The following is a 19,380-nucleotide window of genomic DNA, read 5'->3' on the forward strand; positions in this document are numbered from 1 at the left end:
GCTAATTTGCATTTGTTCCTTCATCAAATTTTGTGGCATGTTTTGTGTCCACCAATTCATCATCTTCAAAATCTCTAGAATACTTAGATTGGAATGACCAAACCATGTTCCTCTCCTTATATTGATATTGTTTTTGAGTGTTTTTTCTTCTGGAACATCTTCCTGCACTCCCATTTGTAGCCATCCAGTTGATATTTTGTCTCTACCAAATGTACAAGACTGTTGCATTCTGGGATAGATATGTATTGCAAAATAAGTCCTTTATTCATGAGCCATTGGAGTGTATACTCCTTGCTAACAAGAACATTTAAGAGTAAATCGTCATAACACTATCTTGTTATGAGAATGACTTATCCGATTGTATGTGTTTGGTTACTGTTCAATTTGTATACTTTTATATGTGTCAAATTTGAAGAAGTCCTAGGTTCCACACGATGGTCTGAGTGTTCAGATGACATCCTAAATACACATTCTAGAGTAATACAACTGCATACATCTGGATATAGCCTATAATTTCACTTGTCCTGATTCTAGAGATGACGAGGTAGAGACTAAAGTTCACTCCAGTCTGTTGTCTGTTTTATACTGCCAATACGTCATGTGTGACTGGTTTGACGTGTTATATACAGCCAGTCACATTTATCGTATCCTTCCCGGGGAAAGCCCCCTCTTAATCATTGAAGTGGAGAGATACTTTACAGTTCACTATATATTGGTGTGGGGGTAAAAACAGAAAATAAGCAAAATTCGATTTTTTTTTTTTTTTTTTTTTTTTCTTCTTCCAAACTCTCTCTGCATAATAAACAATGCAACAATTCTTGTTCTTTCCAGGAATTAGCATCATGGAGGTATGTGCTAGATGTACTCTGAGATTTCATAAACTAATTTGCTACACAAGATATTACCCAGTCAGTTTCATGGTGAGTATTAAAAAAAACACCACCCATCGTGATCATACAATTAATTAAGAAAATTGAACTGTGAACGATATTGTCTCAAAATCATTCGAAATTATTTATCGTATTGTACCTAAGCATAAGTGTATGTTGTAAGATTTTTTTAATCAACAAAATAATTTTTAAAAAATAGGGAAAATCCCTGCTGACATCAGCTTGGTATTTGATTGACACAAAATGTAGCAGCATGTAGAATTATTTATTTGTGAGGTTTGACATCGAGATCAGAAGCTAAAAAGGGGAGTCATAAAAGCAGCATCTCTCTTATTACAATTGCATCCTCAAACCATCCCACCACCCCTTTCATCATCTACCCCTCGTCCAAATATACTTAAGAGCAAAATAGAATCAATGTCAACATTTCGGGCTATACAGAAGTATGCATGAAAATATGCTTCTAAACTGATGTATTCTTTTCTTCCAACTGCAGAGCACAAGGCCAAGTCCTGACATCCCAATTATCAGGATTCCCAAGGCCTTACAGAAGAAAGTCCAGACCATTCAAAAGGGCCAAAGGAAAGGTCCAATCAAGTGGAAGGGTAGGATCTTCACTGCTAGGCCTGGTACAGAGATCATCTCATCCAAGAGAAAGGAGTACAACCACTATCTTAACCAGACCTACCAGAAGCTCTCTCCTCCCAAGCTTGCATCTCAGGGCTGGAAGTCTAATAAATCCAGAGGGGATTACTTTAACATTCTAGCCTACAAAGGGGTAAGTGAATGCCTTGTTCTTGCAGCAGAAATTATATTGGCTACTCAAGCATCTAGTGAAAATTCAGTGGTTTTCAATTTCCCCTCACCAGGTGTTGGGTGTGAAATGTCCTTATCAGGGGGCAGGGGCTCTCATTCGTCTCTGAATATATCCTTCTTATGCCTACATTTACATCAAATGTCAGGCAAGCTCATGCCATGTCAATGTTCCCTGCCAAAAAATCTGATACAACGCTGGTCTTTGACTTACTTGTGGGCTTCTCTGCCCTCTTGCTGTCTCTCTGTCTTCATCTTTTTTTTCAATAACCAATCTGAAGAGTAACTTCAAGTTAAAATTACCCTTCGGTAATCACCTTCAGTAATGTATCATACTCTCTCTCCTTCTCTCTCCCTCCCTTTTCTCCCTCTATCTCTCTCTTATTCTGGCTTTCTTTAATTTTTATATCCATTTCTGTCTTTTCAGAATCCATCGATTACCAAGACACAAGAAAATGAAGCAGAGACTGCGGATAAGAAACCACAAACCTTTCAAGACCTGAAACTACATCCTTCTGTCATGAGAGGATTAGATTTTATGGATATCAGTACACCTACAAGTATACAGGTATTGTTCAATTAAACAAATGAACTACCTATAAAAAGTTAAAGGATAACTCAAGTAGTTGCAGTCAGCAATAATTATTAAAGAAAGTCTGTAATATCAAGATTATACATTACCACATCATAATGCATCTGGATCTAATACGTATTGACATAGTTCACGTCAACCGAATGCTCATAACAAATCCGTAGAGTGCCCAAGGTGCTAATTCTCATTACGTTAAGAATTGCTTGGATCTTAAGATTTATATGTTATCCTCCCTTTCTTCCCCCATACCCTTGCAGTTGTCTGCAATACCTAGTATCCTGCAGGGAAAGAACACGCTGTGTGCTGCAGAGACTGGTAGCGGGAAGACCCTGACATACCTACTCCCGTTGATACAGAGGCTGCTTGATGAATCAAAACTGACAGGCACACCTACAGCTGCGGAGACTGGTCTGCCTAGGAGTGTGGTGCTTTTGCCCGTCGGTGAACTTGTCCATCAGGTTTTGGTAAGGGTCTCATTGGGCCACGTAACACAATGCTTTGTGAATGATTGCACTGTTGATTTGTGAAAAACTGATAGCACATTGTGGTCAATGCAAGGGATTGTCGGTGAACTTTTCTATCGGGTTTGGGTAAGGATCTCATTCATGGAATATTTTTTTTTTATTCTGGGGCTATATTTTTAGCCCAACAGCACATACTACATTGTAATACCATTTTATATTAGACCCTATGGGAATTTCAAGGGTTTTTTATTAGTTTTCCAGGGCTTTGTAGGGCTTTCCGGGGATGAATTCACCCCAAGCCTCTCATGTAAGTTCTCCCTGATCTCATTCGAGTTGGTTCTCTTGTGAAATAATCAAGGACAATATACACTCTTATGTTTTTGAATATATTTGGATATTGCATTGCAAAGCTAAATTGTAATATTATAGTCAACAATCAGTGTCCCTTATTTGAAATGTCTGTTATACGGTAGCTCTCAAATTTATCAGAAATGTATTATTTGGATATCCTTTTTTTATTGTGTTTTCAGGAGGTTTGCAAGATTCTTGCTGAGTCTGCTGGTTTATCAGTTCAATACTTTGATGGGGAAACAAGCTTGGTAGGTGTCTACTTCATTATGTATTCATATTGCACGGTATATAAATGGAGTGACAGATTTACAGCATTTTTTCTTCTGTTTTCCTCCTATTCCCTTTCCTTTTCTGTTGCATTTCCATTTCCTCTTCCATATTGTCTTCCCCTTCATTTTTCCTTTCCTCTTCCTCTAACTCTTTCTCTTCATATTCCTCCTGCTTTTCCCTTCCTTTCCCTCTTACTCTTCCTCTTTCCCATTCCTCTTCCTCTTATTGTGTGTGTGTGTGTTTGAGGGGGGGTTAATAAAGAGTTAAATCGAACAGAAAACATGCTGGAAATTGAATGCAAATACGGTATCTAATTTAGAAAATGCGACATAGATTTAGACATTAAGATTTTTTTTTTTTTTCTTTCAGAAAAACCTGGAAAAAAGACTGAGTTCATCCACCGACATTATCATTTCAACACCTGGACCCATTATAAATGCTGTGAGACAAGGTAACAATGTAAACTTAACCTGGGGTTTTTCACAAAGAATCAAGTGGAACTTGAGGAGGAGGAGAAGAAAAAGAAAGAGAAGAAGAGGAGGAGGGAAAAGGGGAGGAGGAGGAGAAGGAGGAAGAAGAAGGAGGACGGGGAGGAGAAGGAGGAAGAGGGAGTGAGGAAGGAAGAAAAAAAGAAAGAAATAAAAGGGGAGAATAAGATGAGAGATGGCTTGATAATGCATGTGTTTCTAGGTGCTGGTAATACTACTCCAGCTTGATAACCCTATCTTATCTCTTCATCAGGTTATGGCAACTTGAACTGTGTATCTCATGTGGTAATAGATGAATCGGACACTATGCTTGATGATAGCTTTATTCAACAAACCCTCAAGATTTTAAAACGGATTAAGGTAAGTATAAAATGACTTATATTTGATTCATGTATGGAGAATGGGGAAAGGGCAGATATAATACAGTCTCTTGCTATCATTTGTATTGTTATTAGTTTAGATTTTTTCCATTTGTGAATCTATACCATTCAAATAGTGAATAATCATGAATGCATTGGTACAGAAAGAGTATCTTTCTGTTTGACGAGCCAAAACTGACTTGAGTAACATTATTGCATTATTCTTTCACCAACTGCATTAATGTCAATCTTGAAATATAGCTCAGAAAACAGAGTTGTGTGGTCAAAAGGTCAAAGGTCATGTAGAATAACTAACCTTGCTATCAATATTTTGTTGTAAACCATTTGAATTCAAATCTTTTTAGTTCTTCAGATGACCAGATTCAGATATTGTAGATGTTCCTGAATGTGCACGAGACTTTAGGGGGGGGGGGGGGTCATGAAGTGAGAATCCAAAATTCCACCAGCCAAAATTAAGCATTGTCATTGCTTTTACATGAAATTGGTTGTTAGTAATTGATTTGTAACCACCCCCTTTCAGATCGGAGAAGGAAAGGCATGTAAAGTAACAGCCCCAGGTGAAGCCCAGCTGACGATGGTAGGAGCAACCATGCCGAGGAAAGCTACAAACATCCTTGCTGACATCATCCCGGTGAGTTGATGCCCTTACAATGAAACCTGCCTATTAAGACCTCACAAAGTAAATGGGACCCCGTAACATAAAGATTAGTAATTGATTATTGGGCTGATTTTTATAATTGATCTTACACAATAATCAATGTAATCAATCACAGAAATCAGCCCTCACAGTCAATCGCTAAACTTTATGTAGGCTGTGCCCTGGGACTCATTTCGTAAAGAACTTACAATTGTGGTAACTTTTGTCATTATGAAAACCCCAATACAAGCCTCGATTTTGATTGGCTGCTGACACCTGTTGCCATGGTAAATACTATAATGGCAAAGTTACCGTGATTGTAAATTATTTATGAAACTCACCCTAGTAATGTGGTCTTTAAATGCAGATGGTCTTTATTCACAGGTTCCTGTCATACAGATGGCTTGTTTATGTAACAAGTGATATGAGGCATATAACTAAATATTACAGTAACTTTGCTATCAATAACAGCTTCATGGTAAAAAGACTCAACAGTCAATCAAAATGGAGATTTCCATGGCAGATAGTATAATGACAAATTTTCTATGATAGTAAGTTTTATGCCAAAAATCATCAATACTGTATTAATGAAGGAACAAAACTGAATTGAAATGAAAATGAAGTAAAATGAAATGAGAATGAAAATGGAATGAAAATGGAAATATATATCTGTTTGGCTTTTATTTGTTATAGCCTGAGAATATTGAGGTGATTTCTACCCCTCATCTTCATCGTATAATGCCTCATGTTCATCAAAAGTTTCTTAGGCTACACTCACAGGATAAAGCAGGTACGTCATTGAGTATGAGTTATGGTTGAAGTTTGATTTCGAGATTTGGTTTGTGTTCAAGTCTTGAGTTTGATATAAATTTTAATTTTGAGCTTAAATTTGTGTTTTGCATTTTTATTTTTATTTTGAGTCTTTGATTATTCGTTTTGATATTGAGTTTGATATGGAAGTTGAATTTGTGTTGAGTTTACATGTACTTGTATGTTTTTTTTTTTCTTCAAATTTTGACTTTTGTTTTTGTGTTTGTTTCTTTATAATTCGTAAACTTATTTTGAATTTCAATTATTAATTGAAATTCAGTTTGTATTTGATTTTTATTTCAGGAGCTTTTTATATTGAAGTTCTGAAGTTTTGCTTCCCTGAAATTATATAGTGTTCATTTATGTTTGACAAAATTTGTTGGATTGTATAGATGAAGATTGACAATAAAGTGGTACGAATTCATATATTTTATTGATTTAAGTTTCTTTCTATTTAATTTGATATTAATTTCATAGTTTCTATTGATATGGATTTCTTTGATACGCATCCTTATAATTAAATTTACAGTTTGGGAAATAAATAGTAGACTATATCGCATGTGAGTAAGTGATCTGATGGTTATTTCCCAAACTGTATGTTTATTTTATTATGTTTTCTTATATTTACTCTCCATTTCATGATAATTAATATTCTCTTTAAAAATAGAATGTATATTATATTCTTCTATTATCCACCTCCATACAGTCAAGATCCTTGAGCTAGTAAAGAGAGAACAGAAGAGTCGTGTTTCTACCATGGTATTCTGTAACACAGCATCGACCTGTGATTGGTTAGCTCACTTTCTCACTGAGAATGGCGTTCCAGCTCTTAGATTACATTCTAAAATGGGTGGCAAGGTATGGGTTTCAATTATATTTGACAAAGAGAGAAAGAAAATGTTATTTTGATGGTTTACAAGCAGAAGGATGTAACTCAATGTGTTGCCATTTTGAAATTTTGGTACCAAATTGATCAGTAAGACCTTAAGATACTGAAACTTATAAAAAAAAAGTCACTCATTTACTTATCCAACTCTCTGTTGTACTCCAGTTACAACATCTAACTGGAGTACACTTTGTTTAGTAACACAAAGTGATAACTCTGCAATGTTTTGTTTTGTGGAAAATCATTAACATCTCATTTCTCAAACTCACTGTTAGTGAGTTAAGTTCTTCCATTTGCTAACCCGTGATATGATGTTAATGAAATTTCAAATTTAAGAAAAGGAAGTAGTATAACTTGTACCCAGCAATCTCCTAAATAATAATAATAATAATTGTGGAGCGTTGTGGCCCAGTGGATTAGTCTTATGACTTTGAAACAGGGGGTTGTGGGTTCGAATCCCAGCCATGGCATAATTTTCTTCAAGAAATTCATCCACATTGTGCTGCACTCAACCCAGGTGAGGTGAATGGGTACCTAGCAGGAATTTATTCCTTGAAATGCGTGTGCGCTGTAATCTTAGTAATTACGGCTGCCAAGCTACAGCTGGGGTAATAATATCCTTTTGATAAAGTCCTTTGGAAGCGCATAGAGACATTATTCATAATGTGATATGCGCTATACAAGAACTGTATATTATTATAATTATCTCCTCAATGCCTTCTTATTGGCTAATAGTAATGTTATGTATGCAACAACCTTTTAGTATTCAAGACATTAAATGAAAGTCTGCATGCTTGGGTGATCTCACTCTTTTTTAAATCCATTTTCTGTTTCATTCTTGAAATTACCCTTTCTGACTTTTCACATTTCCTATGGGATTTGAAGAGTTTTGAAATAACGTTGTAAATCATTTAGAAGCTAGGAACATCCTCTTTCCATCTCCGTACATAAAAAGTAGTGTCACTTTATAATACACAATCTCCATAGTAACTATTGAAACATAATTATTCCTAGCTAATTGATGCAAGGAATCCAGAATACTCAATGAAGACATGTATGTCTATTCATAAATCTTATTAAAACTGCGTGTTTGACTATTTGATCCAATTCTTCCTTATTTCAAAACTCACATGAACAAATACTTTTGTACAAATAAGGACATAAACACCTTTATTTTCAAACAATCAAATCTTAGGAAAATTGTGTACTTTATAGTACTGCCCTTTTTTATGAAAACATAACTTTTGTGAAAATGAAAACTTCATTCATTTTTCACTGTGTTTAAATCTCTCATCCAGTCTCGTAGTGGAATAATGAAGGCCTTCAAAGCAGGTGAAGCTAACATCCTGGTCTGTTCTGATATTGCATCCAGAGGAGTAGATACAGTAGAGGTATGTCATATAAATTCATTTCATATCATAAGTCTTAAAGGCAGTGGCGTACCTAGGGAGAGGGGACAATTGGGCATGTTGCCCGGGCAAAAAAAAATTAGGAAAAAAGAATATTAGTCAATCTAATGAACATCTGAAGAAGCCACTAGTGTCAAAATTTAGAAGGGATGAATTTTCAGCTGTGGTAATGCTCCTTGCTACAGCTGTTCAAAAGGACACAATTTCAGCGCTTTACACTGTTACTGAAGGTCGACGGGCTACAGTTTTTAGCTGATGTCTAATATACTCTTCACCCAAGACACATCACTGCCCATGGGAACAGAATATCTTACAAACAGGGCAGATTGTGAAGTACTGGTAATATATTTTTCATGACCATACCAATTTTCTTCAGTTTCATTCCTTCATAATAAAGGAAGCATGATAGCTTATTTGGTAGAATGGTAAGGATGCAAGATTGATTATTTTTTCTGAGCATCATGTGTGCCCCACACAATGACTGACTAGAATATTCCTTAGAAAGTGATGAATGTACTCACATTCTTTTTGCAGGCAAGACTAATTGAATCCAATAATAGGAATGGTAATCTATAAGCACCTTGATACAATGTTTTAAGCAGTACCCTATAAATAACCGGTACTGCTAATCTTCATAAGCCCTCTCTCTCTCTCACCCAATGTGCCATACTAAAACGGTCCTGCACTGTAGACATCCAGATCCAGAGTCAAAACTGGATTATTGTTTTTATTATCATTGGTTTTGATTTTCCACAGGTGCAGCATGTGGTAAACTTTGATTTCCCTCCGTTCATGTCTGACTACATCCATCGAGCAGGGAGGGTAGGGCGTGTCGGCAGCCAAGGGAGCGGTCATGTGACTAACTTTGTGGTACACAAGTGGGATGTTGAGCTGGTCAATAAGATTGAGGTAAGTTATCGGTTACAATCACTGGTAGACCTCCCATGCAGATAATGCACTTTTAAGAGAAATTTTAGTGTAATGGGAAAGTTGGAAACATCTGTGAGTTTTCAAGATATGTTCTTGTAAGCTAGAAATAAATTATGGTGAAAAGGTCTAGATCTACCTAGCCTCTTGTCGAGGCCCTGGTGGCTGCTTCCCGAGCGAAGCGAGGGATTTCCTAATTCGCCTTGCGAATTAGGCCTGGCGCGAGCCAGGGCCTCTTGACATCTGAGTTGAATAATATATTCATGAGGAATGTCTTCCTAATGAATGTACATTAGTCATGAATATTACCGATCACCTAGTAAACCATGTCAAAGCTGTTTCGTCCGGGGTTTGGAATACTAGTATTCTACTATTCTGCAGGGGATTCATTTAATGGCGGGACACTAAAGGGGATATAACCAGCAGAATGCAACAAGTAGTGGTACTACTACTAGTACACCGCCCCGAAACTTCCCGGGAGATCGGCCTAGTCATACTCGAGTCAAGGGGAAGCACCACTAACTGCACAACTCGACTCCAGCATTCCCTCACTGCACCGCGGAGATCGATAATTGACGCATAGTGGAATCGCATGAAAGATTACATATTTTCTATATCCTGTGAGTAGATTTACAAAAACATCTCGTCCTTCCAGTGCAGATTTAATTTCATCGACTTGCAAATCCTTAAATCGGTCAATATTTAGCATTTTAGAGGCATATTCAAATGCTCATTGATATTTCGTCGTCACTCTTCGCCAAGAATCCACGGGTCGCCATTCAAGCTGAGCTCACGAATATTCAATATATCGTCATAGCAGCCCGCGCTCTCATTGGATGATTTTCACCGACTAGTTTTTGGTCGGAATATTGGTAAAAACAATAAAAAACAAAAGAAAGTTGGTGAAATTCGGCTCAGATGTCAAGAGGCCCTGTCTCGCGGCGCTCTGCTTCGCTATATCCCTCGCTTCGCTCGGGAAGCAGCCAACAGGGCCTTGACAAGAGGCTAAGATCTACCATAAAAGATTGCATTTTAAATGACCATGCATTCAAAATATAACAAAAACCTGAAAATATTTGTGTGTAGTCTCATACATAAAGTTTTGTGTGTAGTGCATGTGACTGCACTCCTAGCAATACTTTTGTTTGTTGAAAAAGAAGTAAACAATAAATTAGTGATGAAAGCTCGATGACCCATTGCCATTGGTTGATCAAGTAACATGCAAATTTACAATATATCAATACAGTAAGCATTCCTTGCATATGATATCATACACCATGAATAGATTTTCCGTTCATATTAACCACATGAAATATATTGTAACATCAGGGTCCTGGAACATAAAAAATACCATGAATTGTACAATTAAGTGTAATTAAAGGGGAATCCAGCCTTTGCCATAAAATGTTGTGTTTGGGAAGGAGAAAAATAAATCAAACGGAATTGTGAAAGTTTGAAAGAAATCGGACAAGCAATAAGAAAGTTATAGCTGCTTTAAATTTGAGATCGCTTAGACTGTAGATTTCAAATTGGCAACTTGGGAAGTAAATTATGACAAGGGGCAAGGACAACTTTCCCATAGGCCATGTACTTAATTATCAGGGATTTGTACCCATTCCCCTGGGGCAGTAATCTAAATATAACCTAGGTAGTATATTGTTTTATGTCCTCATGAAAGAAAAATATGATTTGAAATTAAATTTTTGGGACAAATGACATTTTAGCCATTTTATGTATTGGAGTACATGGAAGAGTAGTCCTTGCCTTACATCACTATGACATCACATATGAGGCCAATTTGAAGTCTCCGTGGGTATAATGATTACCAATATTTACAACTTTAAAAATTCATAAATTTCTTATTCTTTGTCCGATATTGTTCAAGTTTTTATTTGGGTTGGATTCCCCTTTAAAGGTCTATTCTGAGCCATGTAAAACAAGTTGCTATCAGTTGTGGATATTGATTGTATATGTCTGTGTAACAAGGTCCAATGGTATTTCCTTGTTTGTTTTAATAATTTGGTTTGTCATTTATAAATATTGGTCAAATATAAATATTGACAGATCAAGTGATTGTGAAAGAAGGAGGAAATGAAGATATAGGGGGTGGGGTGTGATGAGGCTTGCAGCTAGCAGTGATATTACAGTAGTCTTTATGATTTTTTCCCCAATGCAATACAACTTGTTAATTTTTATGGTATTTCTTTTGGTCTTTCAAAGCATTTATTGGAATTTTAAACTAGGAGAAATGATATGGGAAGTTGGAAGTCTTCATTAACCTTTGTTTTAAAGAGTCAGTGGATTTTGTGATTAACCAATTGTCAAATACATGTACATGTAGTCTTTTTTTCTGTATATATATGATACTGGTCTCAACACCTCATAAATCACTTTGCACACATACAATGGTTAACTTCACCAAGTTTATTATTTTTTAGTTACAGTATAAAAGAACTAATGCTCTATAAAGATACATATGTGTAAATCCACTCTATTGCACTATCATGCTAGATTATAACTTGCGAATACCTTTTAAAGTCATTATTAACCATATATATACTTTTAAAATTTTAATCATACTCTTTGTATACGATTATAGTACTGTTTAATGGTGTGGAAATGTGGATACATATTTTTTTTTTTTATAAATTGATAAAAAGGGACTCCATGTAGTATGAGCAAATGCCCATCGTGATCTATGTAGAAATTGGAAATGTTTTGACCCCCCCTCAACAAATTTCATCACTACGCCATCGCGCGAAATTTGTTGACCGCCCTGCTCACTGGCTTTTTACTTTCAAGTCTTGTGCATCTTTTAAGACCAAATTTGCGATGCCCAGGTACGTGGTTCCGAAATTACGCAACATTTTGTTAGTGCATGTCAGACCCAAAATTGCTAAAGAATGTGATTCCATGTACAAAGTCAATGCAAATTGTGTTTTTTCAACCAAAAATCATAAATGTATGATTATTTTTACTTTTGTTGGTTTAAATTTATTCATTTTATGCTATTTATGATCACAAAAGGGTCCCTGACAAACTTCATCGGAAAAATCAATAAAAAACAAAGGTTTGAAAATGCAAAGAAATACATAAGAATTTTAAAAACAATAAAATACATAAGAAATTAATTATATTTTTTATACTCCCGCCTGGCTATCAAGCTCGGTGTCTGTCTTAGTAGCATCTCACATTTTCATCCACTTGTGCTCTGCTTCATTTTTTTCTTCTGTATATTTAAAAAACCAAAGGCATTCACTTTATTATATAAACAAAAAAATGAAATATTACCTTCATGAAATAATGTCTTCATTATTATACTCTACAGTATTCATTGTTTATGTTCTCCATTTTATCTTTTGAAAGAAAATGGATCATATTACCATTTTGCGTATATTCTTTCTTTCGAGAGTAAATTTTGATATGCCTGATTTGACAAAATATCAGCACACTGAAGATTATATTCATGATAATCAAAATATCAAAAACAATGTGGCTCCACATCTTTGGATACAAATTTTGACAGGCCTCTTTAGGCTCTGTGAAGATAAGATCAGATGTTGGAACAGGAGTTTCAATCTCCTGTGTATCAGGATAGATACCGGTATGGTTAGGGGTTGTTGCTGGTGTTAGTGTAGGAGTAGGTGTAGCTTCTGGACATGGCACTTCGATGTCAGCAAGGGTTTCGTCAAGAACAGGGTCCCATCCACAATCGAAGCACTCACACCTATTAGGAATATACTCAGCCAGGGATGAACAACAGATCACACTGCCTGCAGTGAGCCCCACCAATATACTCTGGTGTAGGTGCCCTGTTCTCACTGTTGGCATGGTCAAAGGGGGAACTCTGCTTCCATTCTGATAACATACAATCCACCCAGACAAGGTTCCTGCTGGAGCCATGCATTCTAGCGTTGTCCATTCCTGGTCGATGTACCCTGTAGTGGAGTCACATCGTGCCACTCCAGGAGGATAATCGACGCGTAACCCAATTCTTGGATATTCAGGTACCATGATACCGTCTTTGTATGCAGTTAAGATGTACGTTCCTTGGTCATCTCTTGAGACGGGATCAATTGTGAGGCGGATAGAACAGCTATCATTTTTACCTCCATTTTGATTAACAAGGATTTGATTATGAGCCAGAGATGCAACCTCTGGATTGGTCGAAGTGTAAAATGGCACTTTGTATCCATGCTGTAGTGTTACCTTTGTGCTGTTGCAAGGATATGGGAAATTTAGAATGGCCTCTTTGCCCTCCATGACATGCATTATTTGAGCTTCACATATTGATAATGCTATAAGTATCGTCAAAATGATCAAAACACTAACATAATTGTTTAAGTATGACATGCTTTGAAATGTGTTCAGCCAAGACTGTTGCTTTTGCGTGATAAATTGGGTTGTCATTTGCCCCGTTGGCTGCCGCAGTACCTTGTCATCTGCTTGATGATGAATGGCACTAAGGTTTCCATACACTCAAGCCTCCTGAGAGCAATGCCTGAAAGGCGTACTTGATATCACTTTTGAAACTTTGTTTTAGATGCTAGCCATATCTCCATCTTGAAATCATCAGTTATTGTTCACATTTTATCCCAAGAAATTATTAGGCTCTTGATTCTTTAGAATTTCATTCCAGCTGTAGTGTGTATTGTGAAATCATTTGTTCTGCCTGCAATAACAAATGAGAAGGAAAACCCACACTTAATTATTTCTTGTTGTTTTGATGAAAACATAAAACAAGAGAAACCAGAAAAACACATGATTAAAATGTGTCTAAATCTACTACTAATACTACTACTACTCCTATTCCTACTCCTACTCCTACTCCTACTACTACTACTACTACTACTACCACTACTACTCCTACTCCTACTACTACTACTACTAATACTACTACTCTACTACTACTACTACTACTACTACTACTACTACTACTACTACTACTACTATTACTACTACTACTACTACTACTACTACTATCACTACTACTACTACCACTACTAACACTACTAACACTACTACCACTACTTATACTACTACCACTACTCCTACTCCTTCTACTGCTACTACTACTATTACTACCACTGCTCCTCCTTCTACGATCTGTGTTTTAATGTTTTTGTAACCCATTATAATTATGTATTGTGAAAATTGGACACCTCTTTTAAAATAAAGAATGATGTGGTGGTAGACTTACCATTCTTCATCAAACAACTTTAAGACACAGCACACTAGCACAGGCAACCTAGAAAAGCTCTATTCAATATGCTTTACAACCCTTATTTATATAGCTAAATGTTTACAAAAACTTTTGCAGTGAAGCATGCTGCAAATAAATCACAAACCAAAAATATTTAATGAGGGTTAACAAGAGGTTAATATTAATTGTGTTAGTCATTTGATTTTATTTCCGGGGGGAGGGGGGGCATATTCTCTAGTTTTATGCTTTTATGTTTGTTTGTTATTTGCTAAATGGGAAGTCCATTAGTCCATTAGGAGGCACGATAGCTCAGTCGGTAGAGCGGGGGTTTCATATTCCGGTGACCCGGGTTCGATTCCCAATTGGTGCGCTAGTGCCCTTTGGTAAGGCTGTTAAATCCTCTTAACCAGGTCCTTCGGAGAGGACCTTAAGCCGTCGGTCCTCTGGTTGCTTACTTACAAGTATTCATGCTTTCTTAGCAATCAGGTAAAAAATTACTATTACCATTTACCATTTAATGATGTCACCTGTTAGGTTTTTTCCTGCTTTTAGCTATTAAAAAGTATAGGTACACAGCTTTATATTTCTCACATTATCTTAAATGGATGCTTCAAATTAAGCACGATCCATCTGTAAAAACTAGATACATATGCCATTAGTTTTTCATTTCAAGGAAGAATATAATATCTGATTTTTCAATATGTATGTGGTTCGTGAGTTTTAAACTTTGCATGTTTTAATCAGAATCATTACGCAGTTGATTGATCACCACCCCACACTCTAACTACCTTTGTTGAGAATATTATTAAGTTGAATGTTGAACAAAGGAAATAATTTATTGGCCCACTCTTTAATATGTTAACATCTTCAGTCATTGTTGAACAGAGTGATGAAATGAATGCTTGCTTTTTCTGTTTAAAAAGTTATATTGGAAATCTGTTAGCCTGGGAGGTGAATGGATTTTAACATAAAAAACTACAATACACTAGTTATTGCACATTCCAATATGGAGCCCAGGTTTTGTAACAAAGAGCTCATTAATTCATATGCTCCATTAATTCTCTAAGTGCTAAATCAATACTAAAAAAAAAAATCCCTTATTCTCAATATCACCCTAGAAGAATGATATTTCTATTAGGAAATGATTCAATCAGGTACATGTACTATGGATTAGTTTGATACTTTAATAGATGATTGGCTGAATGCTCATCTCAAGCTGTGTCTGTGAGCAGTGAAAGCAGAGACATACTCAGAATAACAGCCTGATGTTGCCACTAACAGAGGCATTATAAAGTCAACTGACACCAACAGAAATTAATCCAATACACTTTCTGCCCCAATGCACAGTTTCTAAAAATGTCATTATCTTTGACAGGGAAAAAAAATAATTATTTTTCCTAGGGCTATTTATGAGCTCACCAGACGAAATTTGCCACACTGTATTAAAGTTTACTGTGTAAATTTCAGGGGCTCCTTTTTAGTTTTCCAGGGCTCTATAGGGCATTTCAGGGGCAAATTCGCCCTGAGCCCCCGTGTAATTTTTTCCCTGATCTTTGATGTAAAATCCTTTTTTTTTCCCAGTAAATATTTGACAGTACATGTATGTAAGAAACCACATTAGCCAAAACATTCAAACCAATCAATAAACGCACTACTGAAATATTTGATTGATTGATACTTGGTTCACGTAATTGAAATTTAAGTTCACTGATTGATGGGATGGAGTGCGCTGGGAATGTTGGATTACCCGGTAATCACAGCCCAAATGAGTGAACCAGTGAACCAGTGATCAAGCTGGGGCTATGTACCATTTAACATTAGGCAACCCACATAACATTCCTATTTTTTTATTCATAGTACTCACAGACCATTAAGGCATAAACAAATTCTTTGTGACAACACACAATTAGCCTTCACAGTGTATCCAAAGTCATGTGCAGTTAGATATTTCTACTGTTTGGATTTACATCTCTTAACTCTTTCATTTACTTGGTGATTTTCTAGATATGATCGATATGGTTTTTGCAATGTTGTTAAAGTTTTTATTTCAACTTTAAGTTTGTTTCTGTTTTTTATAAGTGCTTAAACTTTTTCTTGCTCGTATAAATGGGCTTCTTTGTGTTTATAGTTTATTTTTCTGCCCATGATTTCCTCTCATTATTACAAGTATTTGATTTGACATCTCACCATGCATCCTGGTTGCATTCTAATCTGAACACATTTGGATCTGACATCACCACCCCCCATAACCAATGAAAACAGTTTGAATTTTTAAAGAAACAGGTTTTGTTACCGTAATGATTCAACAATATTGACTAAATATCTATAGAATAGTGAGATTTAATTACCAAGTCATGCATGGGTTAGCAGTATTAAAGCCAAATTGGATGAAGGATAAATATTTTGAATTGTGCACACTGAACTATAAATATTTAAAAGGTGTAAGGAGAGGTGTGGGGTAAAACTATCTGACAAAGAGGGACATTCCTTGTCAATTTACCCATTGGGCTAAATTGTACCAACTCTAAATTTACTCATATTTGGTATATAGGTTAATTGACATAAAAAAAGCCTAAATTTTCATTTTTAGCACTGTGCGCCTTCAAAGTTCTTGTGCTATGACGCACCCTTATTTTGCATTTTCGGTCAAAAAGGTAAGGTCACCCATTTTTGCAATGGTTTTTGCGCGGCAACGGGTGATCCAAATTTCATGCAAGTGGCATTATTGGAAAGAGAATAAATAAATCTAAATAACTTGTTACTTTTTACAGAGGGTTGACTTTGAATACATTGACCTTTAATTCAACCATGTGTTTCAGATTATTTTGGGCTGAAACTCATAATTATTAGTGGTGGATCTAATATTTTTGCTAAGAGGGGGTTATGACAAGTTGTCCCAATAATGATGAGCTGCAACGTAATTCGTCCTTTGTAATAATAGCAAAATTCTCGAATGGTCGGGTAAACTGGATCCAATGTTTCGGGAATCTAGGTGGTCCTCTTCTCAAATGGTCGGGTATACGCGATTGCCCAACCCGACGCGATAACCCGATGTGATGGCACAAGCCTTGAAATATGCATGTTATATTAAACATCTTCAGCCAGTCTTTAATGAGTGGAAGTATTCATAACACTTAAAGATATAAATTTCTATTCTTCTTTATACAGTCATAAGTAGATAAAAGAAGATATTTTTATCTTGAATGTGCAACAGCCCAATCAATGGTGTTTGTAACTGTACTTAAAAAAAAGAGAATTTTGTTTTTATTTTATTTCAGAGAGCTGTAAGGATCAGAGAAGATCTTCCCAGAGTGGATGCAAACATCAAACAGAAGCATAACAAGAGAGTGATAGACCAGGACCTACAGGATGTAAAACAAGCTCTGAAAGGTTGAGGATAGTCCAGTAACAAGCCCAGTAAAGATCTGTATGATCCACATTCACTGTGAGAAACCGAATCAGATGGTCAAGGCCAAGTTTTTTCAGCATCCAAACTTGAGGTCTACACTACAGGCTCAAGAAAGATCTGTCTGGTTTTGTACTGGCTCCTGTGTGAGATAGTACCAAGATTTTGCAGCAAGGATGCGATTGTCAATTTGCTTGTATACAGAAAATCAAGACTGAGAAAGAAAATGATGTACCCAATATATGATATTTTTTGGCAAGGACAAGTTGTCATTTGTTCAGAGACTGTATTTGGCAATACCATTTAAATATTACAATCACCGAATGGTAATAGCCAATTATTTGTTGCATGCACGGTTAGTTCAAATCTCTGAACGAAACCAGTCCGAATTGCTCTCTCATATCCTGAATCTATTGCAAACCTATGTGATATGGGATCCTGACTTCAATCACCCCTCAAAAGATTCTACGCATGATCAGAGGAAGGTCATTTGTACTAAAGTGACATGGTGGTTTAAAATCTAATGAGATAAGCACCAACTTTGATGTCTTGATTATTCATATATTCTTTTGAATTGTGGTTTTCATTTACATCCACAAAAAACAACAATGCGTCCACGAACGACTGGTATTTCACAGTTTGCCAAGTACATTGTGCAACATGCTATGATATGCATTCAAAGTAGGAATGCAACAAATACCTTCATAAAGTGTTCATTGGTGTGCTATTCTAGTCACCTGGTCTATTCAATTTCTTCATCCTGCTATGTAAGGCAAGCTTACGTAATATCTTGCTTTGAAATCTGCCTATCATAATGAAAGAAATGAAAGGTCATTTGACCAAAATTGTTCATGAAGTAACTACGAACTGGTCTCTTCCAATGATGAATGAATGTTCCTTTAAACATTATGCATACATGTATCATCCAACTGTTGTTAATTGGGAGATCTATATGGCTCATTCATGATGTGGAGTCTTTTGATTTGGGAAATCTGCCTTATTGTAAGCATGAATAAGGAGAAGATTCTGTGTCATGGGCTAGGTTATGAAATCTATCGCTCCCTTAAAAGGCTAATGGAGAGAATGGAAAATACATATTTTTACATGGTGTATGCTGCATTGAATAAAATATATCTATATTACAATGGAAGGCATAAGGGGTTTATATTTTTGTCTCAATGACCTGTTATGATTTCATCCATGTTCTTTGGCTCACAGGATAAAAGTAATGTCTAGCACCAATTTGATGGAAATTGGATTTATTTAAAGGACATCATACAAGATTCATTCTCAGATTATAATATGTTATAATAATGTTCCATCTTTAATATATGAAGAGCTCACTTGCAAAAGGGATTAGGTCCATTTTTCATCAAATTTGATTTTTTTTTTGTCTCAATGTATAGATTTTTAGTAGCTCTATAAGATGATAACAAAGAAAAGTTGAAATTCCCATTAAAAAGAGATCTAAAATGGCAAAGAAAAATCACTTTTTTTTCAAAAGGGGTTAGGTCCATTTCAGTTTGCTTGCAAAAGGGGTTAGGTCCACACATAATTTTTTTTGGAAAAGAATATTTCAAACAAGTGGAGCGCCTCTGGCAGTCTCACCTGCATCACGCGATTCAATATAGCAGCAGTGCTGACTTTGAAAACTACTATAAAATAATTATTCACAAAAAAACACCATTCATATAATGATACAATACTTTGTTCGTTGACAATAAAATGACATTTGACCTTGATCATGCAACCTAAGACTTGTCAGTGATACTTGATTACCCCTATATCCACATTTTATAAACTAAATCTATAAACTTTGAAAGTTATGACAGCAATCTAATAATTACCTCCAAA

The 19,380-nt window shown here is 35.9% G+C and overlaps 1 protein-coding gene across 1 annotated transcript; it reads left to right on the top strand.

Moving 5' to 3' along the window:
• The first annotated feature begins 807 nt into the window (after positions 1-807).
• On the top strand, positions 808-18,671 carry LOC129264667 (probable ATP-dependent RNA helicase DDX28). Its single transcript, XM_064102349.1, has 13 exons — positions 808-920; positions 1,387-1,668; positions 2,131-2,271; positions 2,553-2,759; positions 3,290-3,358; positions 3,750-3,831; positions 4,122-4,228; positions 4,769-4,879; positions 5,579-5,675; positions 6,402-6,553; positions 7,880-7,972; positions 8,747-8,899; positions 17,399-18,671. The coding sequence occupies exons 1-13, from the start codon at positions 843-845 to the stop codon at positions 17,513-17,515; spliced, it is 1,689 nt and encodes a 562-aa protein (XP_063958419.1). The 5' UTR covers positions 808-842; the 3' UTR covers positions 17,516-18,671.
• Positions 18,672-19,380: the final 709 nt, after the last annotated feature.

This window comes from Lytechinus pictus, chromosome 7 (assembly GCF_037042905.1).
Source record: "Lytechinus pictus isolate F3 Inbred chromosome 7, Lp3.0, whole genome shotgun sequence".
NCBI classification, from domain to species: Eukaryota; Metazoa; Echinodermata; class Echinoidea; order Temnopleuroida; family Toxopneustidae; genus Lytechinus; species Lytechinus pictus.

Bases quoted from the DNA above. Each gene is read 5' to 3' on its own strand.
- LOC129264667 (XM_064102349.1), top strand. From the start codon at position 843: ATGGAGGTATGTGCTAGATGTACTCTGAGATTTCATAAACTAATTTGC. The intron at 3,359-3,749 runs GTAGGTGTCTAC...TTTTTCTTTCAG, and splicing joins TTGATGGGGAAACAAGCTTG to AAAAACCTGGAAAAAAGACT. The intron at 6,554-7,879 runs GTATGGGTTTCA...TCTCTCATCCAG, and splicing joins ATTCTAAAATGGGTGGCAAG to TCTCGTAGTGGAATAATGAA.